General features: G+C 36.5%; 1 protein-coding gene across 4 annotated transcripts in view; it reads left to right on the forward strand.

Moving 5' to 3' along the window:
• The window catches only part of LOC150102833 (uncharacterized), a 630,466-nt gene that overhangs the window by 30,495 nt on the left and 583,331 nt on the right, over positions 1-16,640 (forward strand). For all 4 annotated transcript variants that reach the window (XM_090398795.1, XM_090398798.1, XM_090398796.1 and 1 more), the window contains exon 2: positions 14,157-14,615. In XM_090398795.1, the coding sequence (XP_090254921.1) occupies positions 14,157-14,615 (459 nt within the window). The remainder of the gene's footprint in view (positions 1-14,156; positions 14,616-16,640) is intronic.

A 16,640-nucleotide genomic window follows, 5' to 3' on the forward strand; every position in this document is an offset into this window, starting at 1 on the left:
TAGCAGACGATCTGATTGCGTTCGTACAGCAGAATTCCTCGCAAATCTGCAGGAACAGGTGTTGAAGAACCCTGGCATTGGAATTCGGGCTTTGTTCGTGGAGTTGCTAACTGTAGTCAAGCCCTGGATAACAAGGGTAGCCAATGGTAGGCCGTATGTATGGCAGCAGGATTCGGCCCCTTGCCACACCTCTGGGAAAAGTCAAAAATGGTTGTCTGAAAATTTCTACGACTTCACCAGTCCAAATGTTTGGCCTCCAAACTCCCCAGACCTTAACCCCATGGATTATTTTGTATGGGGCGCAGTTGAAAAAGACACCAATCGCACTTCCAGTAATACAAAAGCCCAGTTAATGGATAAAATTAAAACAGTTTTTGCGGCCCTTCCCAGGGAGACTGTAGCATCAGCTTGTTCGAGGTTCCGAAGCAGAATTGAAGCTGTGATCGATGCTAATGGTGGTTATTTTGAGTAAATCTTGTTGATAGTATTGTAATTAACTCTGCCTGTAATGTTTTTTTGTCAATTCATTAAATTTAATAGATACAAAGAAGATTTTCTTTTTCCTTACGAAACTGTCAAATTTATCCCGAACACCCTGTATATAGACGTGTGTGTGTGTGTGTATACCTCACATGATGATCTTAATATGAAGATTGAAATGTCAGGAAATTAAAGTAATTATTTCTAACATGGTTGTAGTCTCCATAGTTTGTCTGAAATGAATTTTAGCAAATACCAAGAAGCGATATTGGCTTATAGCTATCCGGTCACTCAGTAGTCTGCCCTGGTTTCCAAATGGCTATGATTTTCATTCATTTAAACTTCACTGGTAATCTACCCATGTTTAAAATATCTTTAGAAAATTCTTGAAAAATAGGCTAGCCACTTTATCATTTTTTTACCACAATAGACTAAAAATTCTTGTTAATAATGATCTGATGATAATAATAATAATAATAATAATAATAATAATCTGACTTAGCTCAAGACATTTTAATTAGATGATGAGATATTTGGTTTGGATTGACTTCAGCTTCATGTTAAACATAACATGAAGCACCGTTCAGTTTTTTGTGAAGACTCCATGCCTTCTGCTTAGAGTCTCTAAAGTTCAAATATACGAATGTCTTGTTTCACCTACTTTTTCTAGTATTATCTAGTTCATGAAGCAGTTTCAGCCATGTCTGTTAGTTCACTCTCCTAGTAATCATTATACTGTTTTTTGCATTTTTCATTCCATCCCAGTATATATTCTATACAAAATCCTTGTGGGTCATGTTTTATTTATTTATTTTACTGTGGCTGTAATCATATTCACAAATATCTCATAGTTTCTGAATTGAGGCAGTATCCATCTAATATTTTTATCTAAGTCAATAGAAAATTCTTCCCAGTTAGGCTTGGTAAAATTGAAATAAGGCAGTGGTGAGGAACGAATTACTTATATTTGGGTGCCAACATTCGAGTAGAACAGGTTGATGTTAAGAGTGCAAGAAGTGCTGAAGTACTTGTCATGTAATAATAAGCAGTGTGTTTCCAGAAGTATATCTTGTAGATAAACATAGTTTGGGGTTGTTTCTATACCCCAACTTGATTTAAAATAAACACATATTTGGAATCAAAAATATATTATTAATGCCAGCCCAATCCACTAATCTTTCACCATCTGCTTCATTATTCCAGTATCTCCATTGTACGTCTGTTAAAATTCCTCTCACCTACACTGCACGATGTTCTATAATGATCTTGCTTGATCTTCAATTATTTTCTTTAAGTGTTCCAAAATGTTGTGAGATGTCAGCTGCAACCATTTTTGCTATATTCTACTATACCCTATTTTTGTTCAGTCTAACAAATTTATTTGTTTTTTGGACTGTGCCTGTTAGACTATGTATTGAGTGCAAGGCTATAAGATTCTAAACTGAAGACAAAGCAGATATTATTATTCCCTGCTAAAGTTAATCTTTACTTTAATTCAGTCATGGAGTGAACTTAATCATTTAATCTAAGATTGATACTCAACTTTTCATTACTTAATCTTATGCAGGTTAAAATATTTTTGGTGATAGTGCATTTACAAAATCAATCCACTGTATTGTTCACAAATCATTTAATTAAATTAACAATTCTTATTACATCGATCCACATTGGTTGGCACATTTATAGAATCGGATCACAATTTTAGTTACAAATGTTTCTAAATTAGGTTTAGTTCTCCTACATTTCTACTTTAAAAAAAACCTAAAAACAATTTAATACGTCCTACTAGTCATTCTTATACAATTTGAATGTAAAGCACACCTTGAGTGAACCTAACTCAATATTAACTATGCCACAGTATTTCCTCATACATTACCTTTCTTACTCTTATAATATTAACTTACACAATCTTATCGTAATTACTGAAATAAGAGCCAACAGGCTTCACTTCAGCGAAGTAAAATATTCTAATCTTAGACCAAGCATAAGCCAACATTTGGTAGTGCAATGCCGGGCAACTTGTAGTAAAGGTGGAGTAAGTTCCAATTGCTGTCTGTAGTATTTTTCCCATAATATAAAACACAGCTCCTAGGAGATGTATTATTGTTCTACATTAGGAGAGAAGGTAATTACCCAGATTGGTTTCGGACTTGTTTGAGGTCTCATCAGTGAGTAGGTAGACCTAGATGTAATGCTAAAGATTCAGTATTCAGACTTATTTCTTTACTGTATGATTTGCCGAAAGGTGCACAAATATAATTACTGAAATAAGAGCCAACATTGAGTTTCTTATTCAGCTAAGAAATAATGTGGTATTCAGTATCCACTTAATTTTGAATATTTTACTTCGTCAAAGTGAAGCCTGTTGGCTCTTATTTTAGTAATTATATTTGTGCACCTTTTGGCGAATCGTACAATAAAGAAATAAGCTCTGACTACTGAATCTTTAGTATTACATCTAGGTCTCCCTACTCACTGACAAGACCTCAAAGAAGGTCGAAACCAGTCTGGGTAGTGACATTACCTTTCTTACTCTTATAATATTAAGTTACACAATCTTAACGTAATTACTGAAATAAGAGCCAACAGGCTTCACTTCGGCGAAGAAAAATATTCAAAATTAAGTGGATATTGAATACCCCATTATTTCTTAGCCGAATAAGAAATCATTATTATCAGATGTTAATAATAATTTGCAACCCCTGTCTTCAAGCCTCCATTAAATGATGGAACTTTCTCCTTCTTGTGCCAACTCAGGATTTTGCCAGTTTCTTTTTTCTTAATCTCAGTCTGTTAATCTATAAAATATTTTTGAGTTTATTTATTTAATCAAGAACCTTACATTGATAAGAGCTGGAACTACTAAATTTGAGATGTAGTTTCCGCTCTTAAGTTAATACAGAGTTTAGTTGATATCTGTGAGTTCTGGTCTCCTGTATATTCTTTCCATTTTCATGAAGTGGAAATGATCAGCGTTCTTTTGTTACAGGACACAGATCTGTTGATATAAAGATTAGTAGATATGTGGTCCTTTTTGAGAGGCAGAGTTGATCTTATTCAGCAGTTTACAATGAAACAAGTGGAATATTCTTTTTCCCATCAGATGATTGGTTCATTTCCCTCTATGAGCATATCTTTACCATCTGGCCGTTAATGCTATCTTTCTGAAACTTAGTGATTGTGAGCTTTCCTTCAAAGACTGTAGCCAAGTTCTTTTTGGGCTGTCTCTTGATAGTCTTCCTCCAATGATGCCATTCAACAATATGTTCAATAATTTGTGAGAGTACATTCTCTGTAGGTGCCCAAACTACCTTAATTGGTGTTTAAGAATTATATTGGTGATATCTTCTCTGTGGTTTTTCTTTGTGTTTGACATGCTTTTTTATTTTTATTTATTTGTGTGTGTATGTGTGTGTTCTGACCAGTGAGTCTAGTTTTTCTTAATGCTGTTATTTCGAAATGCTGTTTTTTCCGTAATTTATTTTAATTTTATTTTTAATTTATTCATATTAGACCATCCTGTGTTAAGTCCATATTTTACTATTTCTGCATTGTCGAGGTTATGAGCAATGAGTTACAATACATTATTATTATTATTATTCCGGGCAACTCCAAGGAGTCGACAGACTCATCGAGGGAGGCCCTAACATCATGTCAAGAACAACTATTTGACATTCACACAGTATCTATCATACCTTGCCTTGAACTCATTCACGGTCGTAGTACCCACAACAGACTCTGGCAGCTTATTCCACTCATTCACCACTCTCCAACCTAGCTTTAACACCCTTGTCAACCACATTCATGCCCAGCTTCCATGCATGGCCCCTAGTACTCCCACCACCAGTCCTATTTTCAAAAATATCTTCTGGATTAATCTTATAGAAACCCGTCAGTAATTTGAATGTCTCAATCATATCACCCCTTTTCCACCTATCGACCAATTTTTGCAACCCACAAATCTTCAACCTATTCTCATAAGGTTCATTCCACAGACCTGCTATCATCTTGGTCACTCGTCTCTGGATCCTCTCCACTTCCTCCCCATCACGAAGAAACCCTGGTGCCCATAACTGGGCACAGTAGTTCAGATGGCGTCTTATCAAGGCTCGATACAGAGGAACAACAACTTATTTGTCTCTGCATGTTAAAGTATTTTTCAGAAGCCAAGTGATTTGATGAGCTGATTTAGCCACTTTTGCAATGTGCCCCCTGAACTTCAATTCCCTATCCACCAACACTCCCAAATCCCTGGCCTCATCAATCTCCTGGAGTACGGTTCCACCAATTTGATATACTGCTGCTATTCTTTACACCCCAAAGTGTAAAACCTTACACTTTGCCACATTAAATTGACATCCATTTTTCCTAGCCCAGTCCTCCAAATCATCCAGAAAAATTTTGACATCATGTGCACTCACAATTGCTCTACCGAACTTTGCATCATCAGCAAACAAGTGAACACTTTCTCTCAGATCCTTTCCTATATCATTGATGAACAAATTGAAATGCAGTGGTCCAAGAACAGAGCCCTGCAGCACACCACTAGTCACAAGCCATCTTTTAGATTTCTTTCAGAAATCTAAAATTCGTCTTTCAGACTCAACTCCTGAATAAACCACTCTCTGGTATCTCTCCATCAACCACCCTCCTATCCATCTCACCAACACTGTATCCATCCCCATCTGCTCCAGTTTACTGATTAGGGTTCCATGTGGTATCCTGTCAAAGGCCTTGGCAAGGTCCAATAGAATCACTGTAAACCCATTACCCTTATCCAGTTCTGCCATCACTGTGTTATAAAACGTGAGCAAGTTACTGAGGCATGATCTACCCTTCACAAAACCATGTTGTCCCCCATACAATATTCCATTTTCATTTATCCAATCCTGTATTCTTTTCTTGACTAATATTTCTTGACAACGATTCCTGATATGCTAATCGGTCGGTAATTTACAACAGCAGTCTTGGATCCAACTTTTTTGCAGTGGAACTATTTTCCCCTCTTTTCATCCTCTCGGGACTAACCCAGACCCTGAATATGAATAATTAATATTCATAATCATAGTTTAATCAGTATAAAAATCTGTAATGTGAGGGAGTTTGTCCAATGTGATGTGTGTGGGATGTATGCATTCCCGAAGGAAGCTGGAGTTTGGATGGAAAGTGATAGTGGTGGAAGAATGTGCAGAAAGTGTAAGCAAAGTGAGGAATTGAAGTAGTATGTGTCAGGTCTTGAGATAGTTATGGTTGAAGAAAGCCAGAATATGAGTGAAAATAGTGGCTTGATAGGGAATTGCGATGTTGTACAAGATGGCAATGAGAATGGTGATCAAAGAGAGAGTGAAAGCAACTAAACAGAGAGAGAAAATGGTTTAAATGATGAAAAAAATGAGGAATTATTTGTAGGGAGTGAGATCGCTAGGTTGCGCGCAGTGATACAAAGTGCGCAGCGACAGATAGAGCACCTGCAAAACTCTTTCCAGAGTGCCCTGACTAATGGAAATAAACAAGTGTTTGAAAGGAAAAATAAGCGGAAGAGTGGGAGAGTTTCTGAAATGAAGGAAAGAGTGTTGTATGGTGACTCGTTATTAAGAGGAGTGATAGATGGGAGTTTAACTAAATCGTTCTTACCAGGTGCGAAATTTAAGGATGTAAGTGAGAGTATTAGAGTGCAAAAACAGAGGGTGAAAGAATTGATAGTTGTGGCAGGTATGAATGAATTGAAAGTATTGTTAAAGGTAGCGAAAGAAAAGAGTGGCAGAGTTAGGATTGTGAGTCTGTTGCTGCGGTACGACAGAGAGGAGTTTAGAAGTAGGGCCATAATCGCAAATGACTTTATGCACAGGTTATGCAGATGGTGTGGTGTGGAATTCGTGGACGCGTGGAATGAGTTTGATGGGCGAAAGGATTTATACAAGATGGATGGCCTGCATTTGAATGAATTTGGTGTGCGGAGACTGGAAAAAGTGTTGTTGAATGAAGTGAAAGTGGATGTGCAGAACCAGGGAAACTAGAGCTACCAAGGGGGGGAGGATATGTGGACATCAGTGAGACAGTTGAGTGTAAGAATGTATATAATGCACCCGAGACAGTACTTAGGACAAGAAATCAATAGTTAGAATAATGCATCAAGATAGGGGTGGGACAAAGGGACCTCTGCCTTTCATGTATACTAATGCCAGGAGTATTAGGAACAAGAAGGAAGAATTTTTGGCCTTGATTGTCTCTTCCTGGCCACAGGTTATTGGCATTAGTGAAACATGGCTGACAGAAGATAATATAGTTAGTGGGATAGAATGTGTAGGTTATAGTGTGTTTAGGAGGGACAGAGAGAGAGAGAGAGAGAATAAAATGGGGGGAGGAGTGTTATTGATGATAGCTGAGGAACTGCAGCCAAAGTGAATAGAAGTTGTATCATAGGATAGTGAAAGAGCTCATTTGAAGCTATTTGGTGTGAGATTGAGACTGGCAGAACAAAATATACAGTTGGGTGCTGCTATAGACCAGGTGATGGAATAGATGGTGAAGATAGTATGCATAAACAAATTGATGAAATGAGTGGAAGGAGGGTAATTATTATGGGGGATTTCAACTATGGTAACATTGTTTGGAAGGAGGAGAGGACACATGCGAGGAAGGAAATGGATTTTATTCAATTATTAAGGCATAACTATCTGAGACAGCATGTAATTGAAAATACTAGGGGTGTGAGAGTGCTTAACCTGGTAATAGCATCTCAGAATTTGACTGTAATGAATATGACCATGTTGCCGCCTGTTGGTGAGAGTGATCATAAGGTCACCTGGGAGGTGGCTAAAGGTGTGGAATTTTCGATTAAGACAGGGTAAATGTGGAATTACCGTGCTGGCAAGTATGACAAGCTTAGGAGATTGCTTGGATCAGTGCAATAGCATGTAAAACTGCAAGGGCTAGATGTCGATAGATCATGGGAAGTGGTCAAGGAGAATTTACAGGTTATGGCTGATTGTATACCTAGGGTCCGTACAGTAAAACAAGTTTTGGTTAAATGGATGAATAACACCATTAAACTTGAGCTGCAAAAAAAGAAACAACTGTGGAGGGAATTTAAAGAAAAAGATGACTTGCAGGCACACGAATGGTATAAAGCTCAGACCAGAAGGGTAACGAGTGTGATAAAAAAAAGCAAAAGCGGATTATGAAAGGAAATTAGCTATGCAAGCTAAAGAAAATCCCAAACAGTTCTTTTAATATTCTGCAAGCAAAAAAAAAAAAAACTGTACACGGCAAAATGATTTTAAGGAATGACGATGGTAAGGAGGTCACTGAATCAGTCGGTATAGTGGAATTACTGAGTGAGCACTTTGCAAGAGTATATCATCCAGGTGGTGACATTGAAAAAATGAAGGAACTATTAGTTTATACGGGAATTGTGATGAATGAAGTGTAGGTGAATAGTCTATTACAGAACCTTAATGTGAATACATCTGTGGGTTGGATGATATACCGGCACAGGTCTTACGTGAAGTGGCTAAAGAATTATCAGTTGCCTTGACTGTGTTGTTTAATCTGAGTCTCGGGTCTGGTTTAGTCCCAAAGGTGTGGAAAGAGGGGAAAATAGTTCCACTGCTTAAAGGAGGATCCAAGAATACTGTTGCAAATTACCGACTGATCAGCATATCATGAGTCGTTGTGAAGGTCTTGGAGAAAGTAGTCAAGGGAAAAATACAGGAATGGCTTGATGAAAATGAGATACTGTACGGGGGGGCAGCATGGCTTTGTGAAGGGTAGATCGTGCCTCAGTAAGTTGCTAAGTTTTATAACACAGTGACGGCTGAACTGGATAAGGGTAATGGGTTTACAGTGATACTGCTGGACCTGGCTAAGGCATTTGACAGGATACCACATGGAATTCTAATCCATAAACTACAACATATGGGAATGGATATAGGATTGGTGAGATGGATAGGTGCGCAGTTGATGGAGAGATATCAGAGAGTAGTTTATTCAGGAGTAGAGTCCAAAAGATGGCCTGTGACTAGTAGTGTGCCGCAGGATTCTATTCTTGGACCACTGCTGTTTAATTTGTTCATTAACGATATAGAGAAGCATCTGAGAAGAACAGTTCATCTGTTTGCTGATGATGCAAAGTTGGGTAGGGCAATAGTGAATGCAGAAGATGTCAAAATCTTGCAGGACGACTTGGATAGATTGTAGTTCTGGGCTAAGGAGAATGGATGTCAATTTAATATGACAAAATGTAAGGTTATGCGTTTTGGGATGAAAAGATTAGCAGCAGTATACCACATTGGTGGAACTGTACTCCAGGAGATTGATGAGGCTGGCCATGGACTTGGGAGTTGGTGGATTTAGGAGATGAAGTTTAGGGGGCACATTTCAAAAGTAGCTAAATCAGCTCATCAACTCACTTGGTTGTTGAAAAATACTTTGACGAGCAGAGACAAGCAAGTTATTGTACCTCTGTACCGAGACTTGATAAGACCTCATCTCGACTACTGTGCCCAGATTTGGTCACCTAGGTCAGTGCTTCCCAAACTTCTGGATGTCAGGGCCCCCTTTGCAAAAATTAAAATATTTCACGGCTCCCCAAAAAATATTCAATAAACAAAAAATATGCAAAAATTAAATGCATATATTACATTTTTTGCCCCTTACCGTTTGGTTCTGAAGACGATGCGGGCTGTTCTGGTAAAATATGAAATACTGTCCTTTTTCTTTTGAGTCTATTTCTGCTTCTTCTGATTGTTCGCGGGAATTTTTTTTTTTAATCAGCCACTTATTCATCTCAGGGTTAACGTAGAATATATCGAATAATGTCACCACTTACCGATACTGGCACACCACAGACTGATAACATGAAATTAGTGAATATTACCTGAATAAGGGAATCCCTGGACCAGGAACATTTTTCTCTTTTGTGACTTTTCTCCCTTTAAGGTAATTTAAGCCTAACGCGAAACAGACAGCAAAGGCAGGTTATTAAAACGTGCATATGATTGGTGCGGTATTAACAAAAGATCGTGCAACCGAAAGATAAAAGCATAGCTGGCAATTGAGTTGAAATGCTAACTCTCTCTTCAACCAAATTCCATATGTGAAACTGCCATAACATTCATTATGTGTATATATATTACTTAGTTTTAACACGTTTACGAATTTTAACACGTTCGGTTGAATTTTATTGCTGCCTTGGGAAATCGAACTCACACACATCTAATTAATAACAATAGTTTTTAGTTAGATACTGTGTTTGCCCATGCAACATATGATTTTGTTTCAGTCTATACAGCATAGTTTCTGTATGAGGGGACATGTGATTCATTAATTAGTGTGTTTTTTATCCCAGTTGTCTCTAATTGCACTATTTGTTGAGAAATATATTACACAGACTCCTCATACCTTATTCACTGTTATAATAAAAGTACTTGTTTTCATTGCCTCTGCAGTATAGTGGCTATTAGGGAGGGCGTGTTGTTTACCACTACAAGCGAGTTACTATCTCCCCACATGAACTTATTTAAGCATTTTTTCATGTGTGAAGTATATGCGAAACTTTTGGTAACAGAAAACTAGTTCGGATGACAGTGATAATATAAAACGAGTTTTGATATGTATATAAAGTCAATATCAACAGTCCCTGATTACGAACGCGTGATGAAAGGGACAGGAAGATTTGGAGCTTCCCCGGAGAGTATTTGAAGTAAATACAATTAACCACTGCTTTGAAATGAAACATATAAATAAGCAATATTTACTAATATTCATTAAGCGCCGAAATACGCAGGAAGCAAAGTTTGTGAACCAACACCAATGTGTGAATTTTTCCATTAAAATATAAAAAATAACAAAAAAGAAATAATAAATAATAAAAGTTAAATACGTATCTTTTAAAATAAAAAAAATCTACTTAGTCTTAAAACATTTTAAATTTGTTTTCATTATTTCACGGCCCCCCTCAACAAAACCTACGGCCCCCAAGGGGGCCGCGGCCCACAGTTTGGGAAATGCTGACCTAGGTTTCTTCTTGATGGGGAGGAGGTGGAGAGGATCCGGAGATGAGTGACCAAGATGATAGCAGGTCTATGGAATGAACCTCATGAGAACAGGTTGAAGATTTGTGGGTTGCAGAAATTAGTTGATAGGTGGAAAAGGGGAAATATGATTGAGACATTCAAATTGCTGAAGAGTTTTTATAGGATTAATTCAGAGGATATTTTTGAGATCAGGGCTGGTGATGGGAAAACTAGGGGACACCTATGGAAGCTGGGCAAGAGTGTGGTTAGCAAGGGTGTTAGAGCTGGATTCTTTACTTTTGGAGTGATAAATGAGTGGAGTAAGCTGCCAGAGTCTGTTGTAGGTGCTATGATGGTGAGTGAGTTCAAGGCAAGGTATCATGGATACTGTGAGAATGTCGTATAGTTGTGTGGACATGATGTTTAGGACCTCCCTCAGTGAGTCTAAGGACTCCCTGGAATCACCCGTAATAATAATAAAATGCAGCTTGATTGGCTTGTTCCAAACGATTTATCTGTTCTTATTACTTTGTTATCCTATAAAGAGTTGACTGTTTGGAAAAGCGAATTTGGATGTTATTTTAGAGTCTCTAGTTGGTTATATTCATTTATTATTAATATTAACACCAGACCTCCATGGAGTCAAAAGACTCATCGCAGGAAACAAACACTTACACACAAAGCCCAACAAACCATGCTTTAAACTCATTTCAATCTGTCTACATTCACCACAATGTCAGATAATTCATTCCACTGACCAACCACTCTCCATGCAAACCTACTCCTTATGTCCCTGTTCACACCCTCCTTATACAACTTCGAGGTATGTCCCCTTGTTCTATCTCCTTCCCCATTCTACAAAAAAATTTTTCCACATTAACCTGGTTATAATCATTGACCAACTTAAATGTCTCAATCATATCCCCTCTCTTCCTCCTATTCACAAGGCTTTGCAAACTTCATTCCGTCAATCTGTCCTCATATCCCTAATCCCTATGACTAGTTATGACCTTAGTCAGTCTTCTCTGGACCCTTTCCAACATATCCTCATCACCATGAAAATCACAGGTCCAAATCTGTATGCAATAATCTATATAAAGTTTGTTCAAGGCCTTCTATATGGGGACCAGAATCTGTTTATTTCTACAAATTAAGGTCCTCCATCATTGCTATAATCTGATGTGATGTCTTCACAACTTGTGCAGTGTGACTGTTGAACTTCGGATCCCTGTACACCATCAATCCAAGATCTCTTATCTGCTCAACTTCTTTCAAAATTTCCATGCCAAGTGTATACTTTGCATCTTGTTGTTGCCTACCAAATTTCAGAACAACCTTACACTGTGCAATATTGAATTGACAGTTCTATACTGTTGCCCACTCATACAATTATATTCAAGTCCTCCTGTATCTGCTTGATTCCACTATCTGCTTGATTCCTCATCACTCTCCCCAGTTTTCTGTCATCTGCAAACAGTTGTATAGCACCAGTTAAATATATCCCAGTATCATTAATATCCAAATTAAATACAATGGTTTTAGAACTGACTTTCCTCTTTCGAGATAGTGCCCCCCCGTTACACAACTTGCTGATAACCATCTGATATCTGATAGCCATTCACCTATCCAACTCACTAGTCTGTCATCCAATCCCATCCCATCTGCTTCAGTATAGTGTGACCAACTTGTGGTGTGGCAATCCATTGAAAGGCTTTGCAAAATCAAAAGATACTGCTTAATCTGAACTACCTCACTTGCATCCCAAACTGTTTCATTTCTATGCTATCATCCCCATACATACATTCACTACTGCTTCCAACATCCACTACTCCTATGCCATTTCTCCCTGACCACTGCCACTCTGCTCATTTCCCTGTTTTCATTGCATTTCTGTTCTCTCTTCATCTCTTATACTACTACTGTTTTCTTAGCCAAGCACTTCAGTCTCTTCCATATCACTCTCCTGATCTTTCACTCCACCTCTTACTCGTGATCTCTTGCCTGCATCACACACTACACTTCCATATAGAAACAGTTTCTCCAGTTCACTCATTTCAAAGCCATTGAAATGCAATCTGTCATGTCTGTATAATTCCATTCTTCTCTTAATTACATGCATACATCCACAAACTTCACTCCCTTCTCCTCAGCTTTGCCTACATATCATTCATGATTCTGGTTCTCCATCTGAACTCGTCATTGTTATACCTTGGAAACCCACTGACAACCTTTCCCACTATACTGTTATCTTTCACTCTCCTCAATACTCTTGATATCTGCCCTTACATTCTGCTTATGTTCACTTAAATCATTTGTCCCCACGACTACTGCTAATTTTCTTGCTCATTTTCTCCCCACGTCCAAAGCATGAATTATCTTGCTGATTCTTCCTCTGGGATAGCAGACCTTATGGACTCTCTCATTAACCAATCCTGTAGCAATGCAATTTCCATATACTGCTATTCTCGAATCTCTCGTCCCCGCTTTTGCCCTTTTTTCTTTCATTCTGCTCTTTTGCACAGTTTCATTTGTTTCCACTAAACACCTAATATCATTCTGCATATTTCTAAAGAAGCACATCACAGCCACCTAGCAGTCCTTCCCCTAAAATTTCCTATACGATATTGTATTACTTCTATGAAAAATACAGAAAGGAGATGTTGGTACTATTGTACAAGCATTTGATCAGAACTCTACATGTACTGTGGGTATAAATTTGGTTGCATTGCTGCTGTTGTGTCGAGGGAAGTCTGGTAATGACCTAGAAACAAATGACTAATGGCAGTTTCAGGACTTGAGTGACTGTTATGGGGAGAGAGAGAGAGAGAGGAAATGTAAATTGCAGAGCTTAGTGAATAGGAAAAAAAATAAGTCACTCAATATATGAAGAGCCAAAGGCTTCAATTCTTCAATTTTATGATAGAAATGTTTAGGTTGGTGAAAGGATTTTTCAGGATTAATTGCAGAAAGAAATGTATGTAGAGGGTGGTAGAAGGAGATCAGGATGCTATTTCTATAAGTTTGTAAATATGTGGTTAAGAGGGAATGAAGAATAAGATTTTTTACATGGTGAATGGTGGGCAGCTGATATTGAAAATTTAGAAGTGCCTGGTAGCTTGCTCCACCTTTGCCACGAGTTGCCTTGGTGTTGCACTACTTACTGGATAAGATAGTACAACACTATATTTAGTCCTGAAGATATTTTCAGGCGCAAACTTTGTTTGCTCTCACTGGGATAAAGGATTAAACTAAATCTATTATTATGGGCAGCTGATATGTTTGGAATGTGAATAATTTTAAGATTCAGTATATGTTGCTCTTTGATATTTTTTATTATGAGACTGTAGATATTCATGGATAATACAACAGATTTATGGTCATAAGTCTGTTGTATAAATCTCATAAATTATAACATTTATATATATATATTAGCTTATATTACCTAAAGTGTATTACTGAAAAGTACAAACAAACACCAAAGACACTATTGTTTAGAAGTGCACACTCTTGCATTTGTGAACAATGTCCAAATGAAAGTAAAAAATTGTGATACATCCCTTTTCACAATAAATTCACATAATTAATATTTTTCTCAGATTTTCTTATCCATAATTATAATCAGAGAAGGATGTTTAATATATTTTATTTTATTTTGCTTAGGGGCTGTTCTTCCAGTTCCTCCTGATGATAGAGTTGTTGCTATTGAGACTGTAAAAGTTTTTGAAACTAACTCTAAAAATAATAATACCATAATATTAAGTGGCATTTTAGAGATGTCTGAAGGTTTAGACAGTGCAATTGATGACACCTCAAGAAATTTATTACCAGCAGTAGAAAATACTGTCTCTATAACTGCCACTGATTTGAGTTCATCTGATCAGCATCTTGAGGAAATAGATCTCACTTGTTTATTAAATGAAGCTGAATATAATCATTCTGAATCACTCTCAGTCAGAGAAGAAACAGAAGAATCCTCTAACCAGACGTGTAGCAATGCAACTCATATGTGTGATATGTATAAAGAAAATGAAGACCTAGATTCAGTATCTCATCAGGACAATTGTAAAGATAAAAAATCATTTGAATTTCAGATACAGAGCCAGCCAGTTCAAAATGCTGGTAAGTTTTATTTACTTTAGATATAGTTGACCCTTGATGAACACAGGTTTGAACTGTGCTCTGATCCATTGTATACGTGTTTTTTTTTTTTTTTTTTTTGAATAAATATATTGGAAAACGTTTTTGAAAATTTGCGACAGTTCGAAAAAAAAACCGCAGACAAACCCATAGCTTAGAAATATTGAAAAAATTAAGAAAAAGTGAGGTATGTCATGAATGTATAAAATATATGTATTATATCATCTTATCTTATTTTACTAGTCTATTTTTCATTTACTACCAAAGAGTATACACAATTGTTTTATAAAAAAAAGTTAAAAATTATCAAATGTAAAGATGCAGTATTAAATCATAACTGCATAAAATTAACTCTTATTGATTAGTTAAATTAATTAGCATAAATAAAAATTTTATAAAAATTCGTTTATTATTGTATAGGCTGGGCTACTGCGAAGCAATCTCATCGATTTCACTAGGCTACCATAAAGCCTAGAATGAATCCTACGATGAATCATTATATGAATATGAATATTTTATTTTCAATTATCTTTTCATTTTTGATTTTTGATGTCTAGTGTTGGTAATATGTATAACATCTACAGTGTTTTGTATCATATAAGACAATATTGATGTAGGTACTGACAGGCATATGATTCATCTTGTAAACAGACAATATAAACTTATGGTATCGATAAATGCAGTACAATACAGAACTGTAAATGTATTTTCACTTCCTTATGATTTGCTTTAATAATGTTTTCTTTTCTTAGCTTACTTTATTGTAAAAATATATATCATATAATACATACATACATACCATACAAAAAATACGTGTTAATGAACTATTTGTTATTGGTAACACTCCCAGTCAATAGTAGACTATTAGTAGTTAAGTTTTTGGAATGTCAAAAGTTATATGTGGATTTTCGAACAATGCGAGGTATCAGTGCCCCTAACCCCCACGTTGTTCAAGGGTATAATAAACAGTCAACTGTATAATAAACTACATAACATCATTGACCTCCAAACTATTTGCAGATGATTTAGCCTTGTATTGACTTTGCATTACTTCTGTGGTTGCACCATAGTCATACTGAAAGCCAGTTTATAAAACTGACAGTTAGATCTGTAAACGTGATAACTTTTTTTTTTTTTAAGGAGGTTTTGTTTTTGCTTTCGAAAGTGTTCCTCAAATTTTAAAAACTATCCCCATTGATTTCATTAAATATATTGTTATTAGAAAGATGACAAAAGTTTTCAGAATTTTAATGGTTTTTATTTTAACACTTCATATCATATCATATTGTATCGGTGATCGCTAATTATTTTTATATACGATGATAAAGTTTGGTAAATTTTCCTTAAATTTCTATTATCAATAAATAATTTAAGCCCCTCATAGTGATGAAGCACTTTTTTTGGATCTTGATAAGAAACAATTTCTATATTTCCGATTAATATCGAAAAGAAAAATTCAGTCATTTGACTGAATAAGTCTAATTGAAAACACCCAATATACATATAATATAGAACATGTAATAGTAATTGTTTGGAAAGTTATTTCAGCATTCTACGTACCTCAAGGGTAATGGATCTGCCATCTGTGTACACATACGCTCCGTGTTGGTCAGACTTCACATTATAGTAAAATCCATCATAGCTGATTTCGAATACTTCAACTTCTTGCTTGCCAATAGTAACTTTGTAAGTGTAAGGAGTATCTTCAGTTACAGTGACCTTGCTGCCGTTGACTTCAGCAGAAATCTTCGAACCTGATGGTGTTATTTCAATCCAGGATGAACCCAAGTATACAATAGTAGCCTGAAAACAAACAAATTAAAAAAAACACTTGGGTGAATAGGGAAAAAGATTCTCTAGTAAATATTTTAGTATTTGTTCACCTTTTCTGGAGGATTGTTCTGAGAGATCATCTTTGCCAAAATGAGGTAGTGTTCATAGGGTGAGCAGTCCTTAGAGATCTCCTTGTAGCAATCCGTGGGTGGCAAAGGATAGGTCACATTGTTG

This window comes from Typopeltis vanoorti, chromosome 10 (genome assembly GCF_054136105.1).
Source record: "Typopeltis vanoorti isolate ZY-2024b chromosome 10, IOZ_Tvanoo_1.0, whole genome shotgun sequence".
NCBI lineage: Eukaryota > Metazoa > Arthropoda > Arachnida > Uropygi > Thelyphonidae > Typopeltis > Typopeltis vanoorti.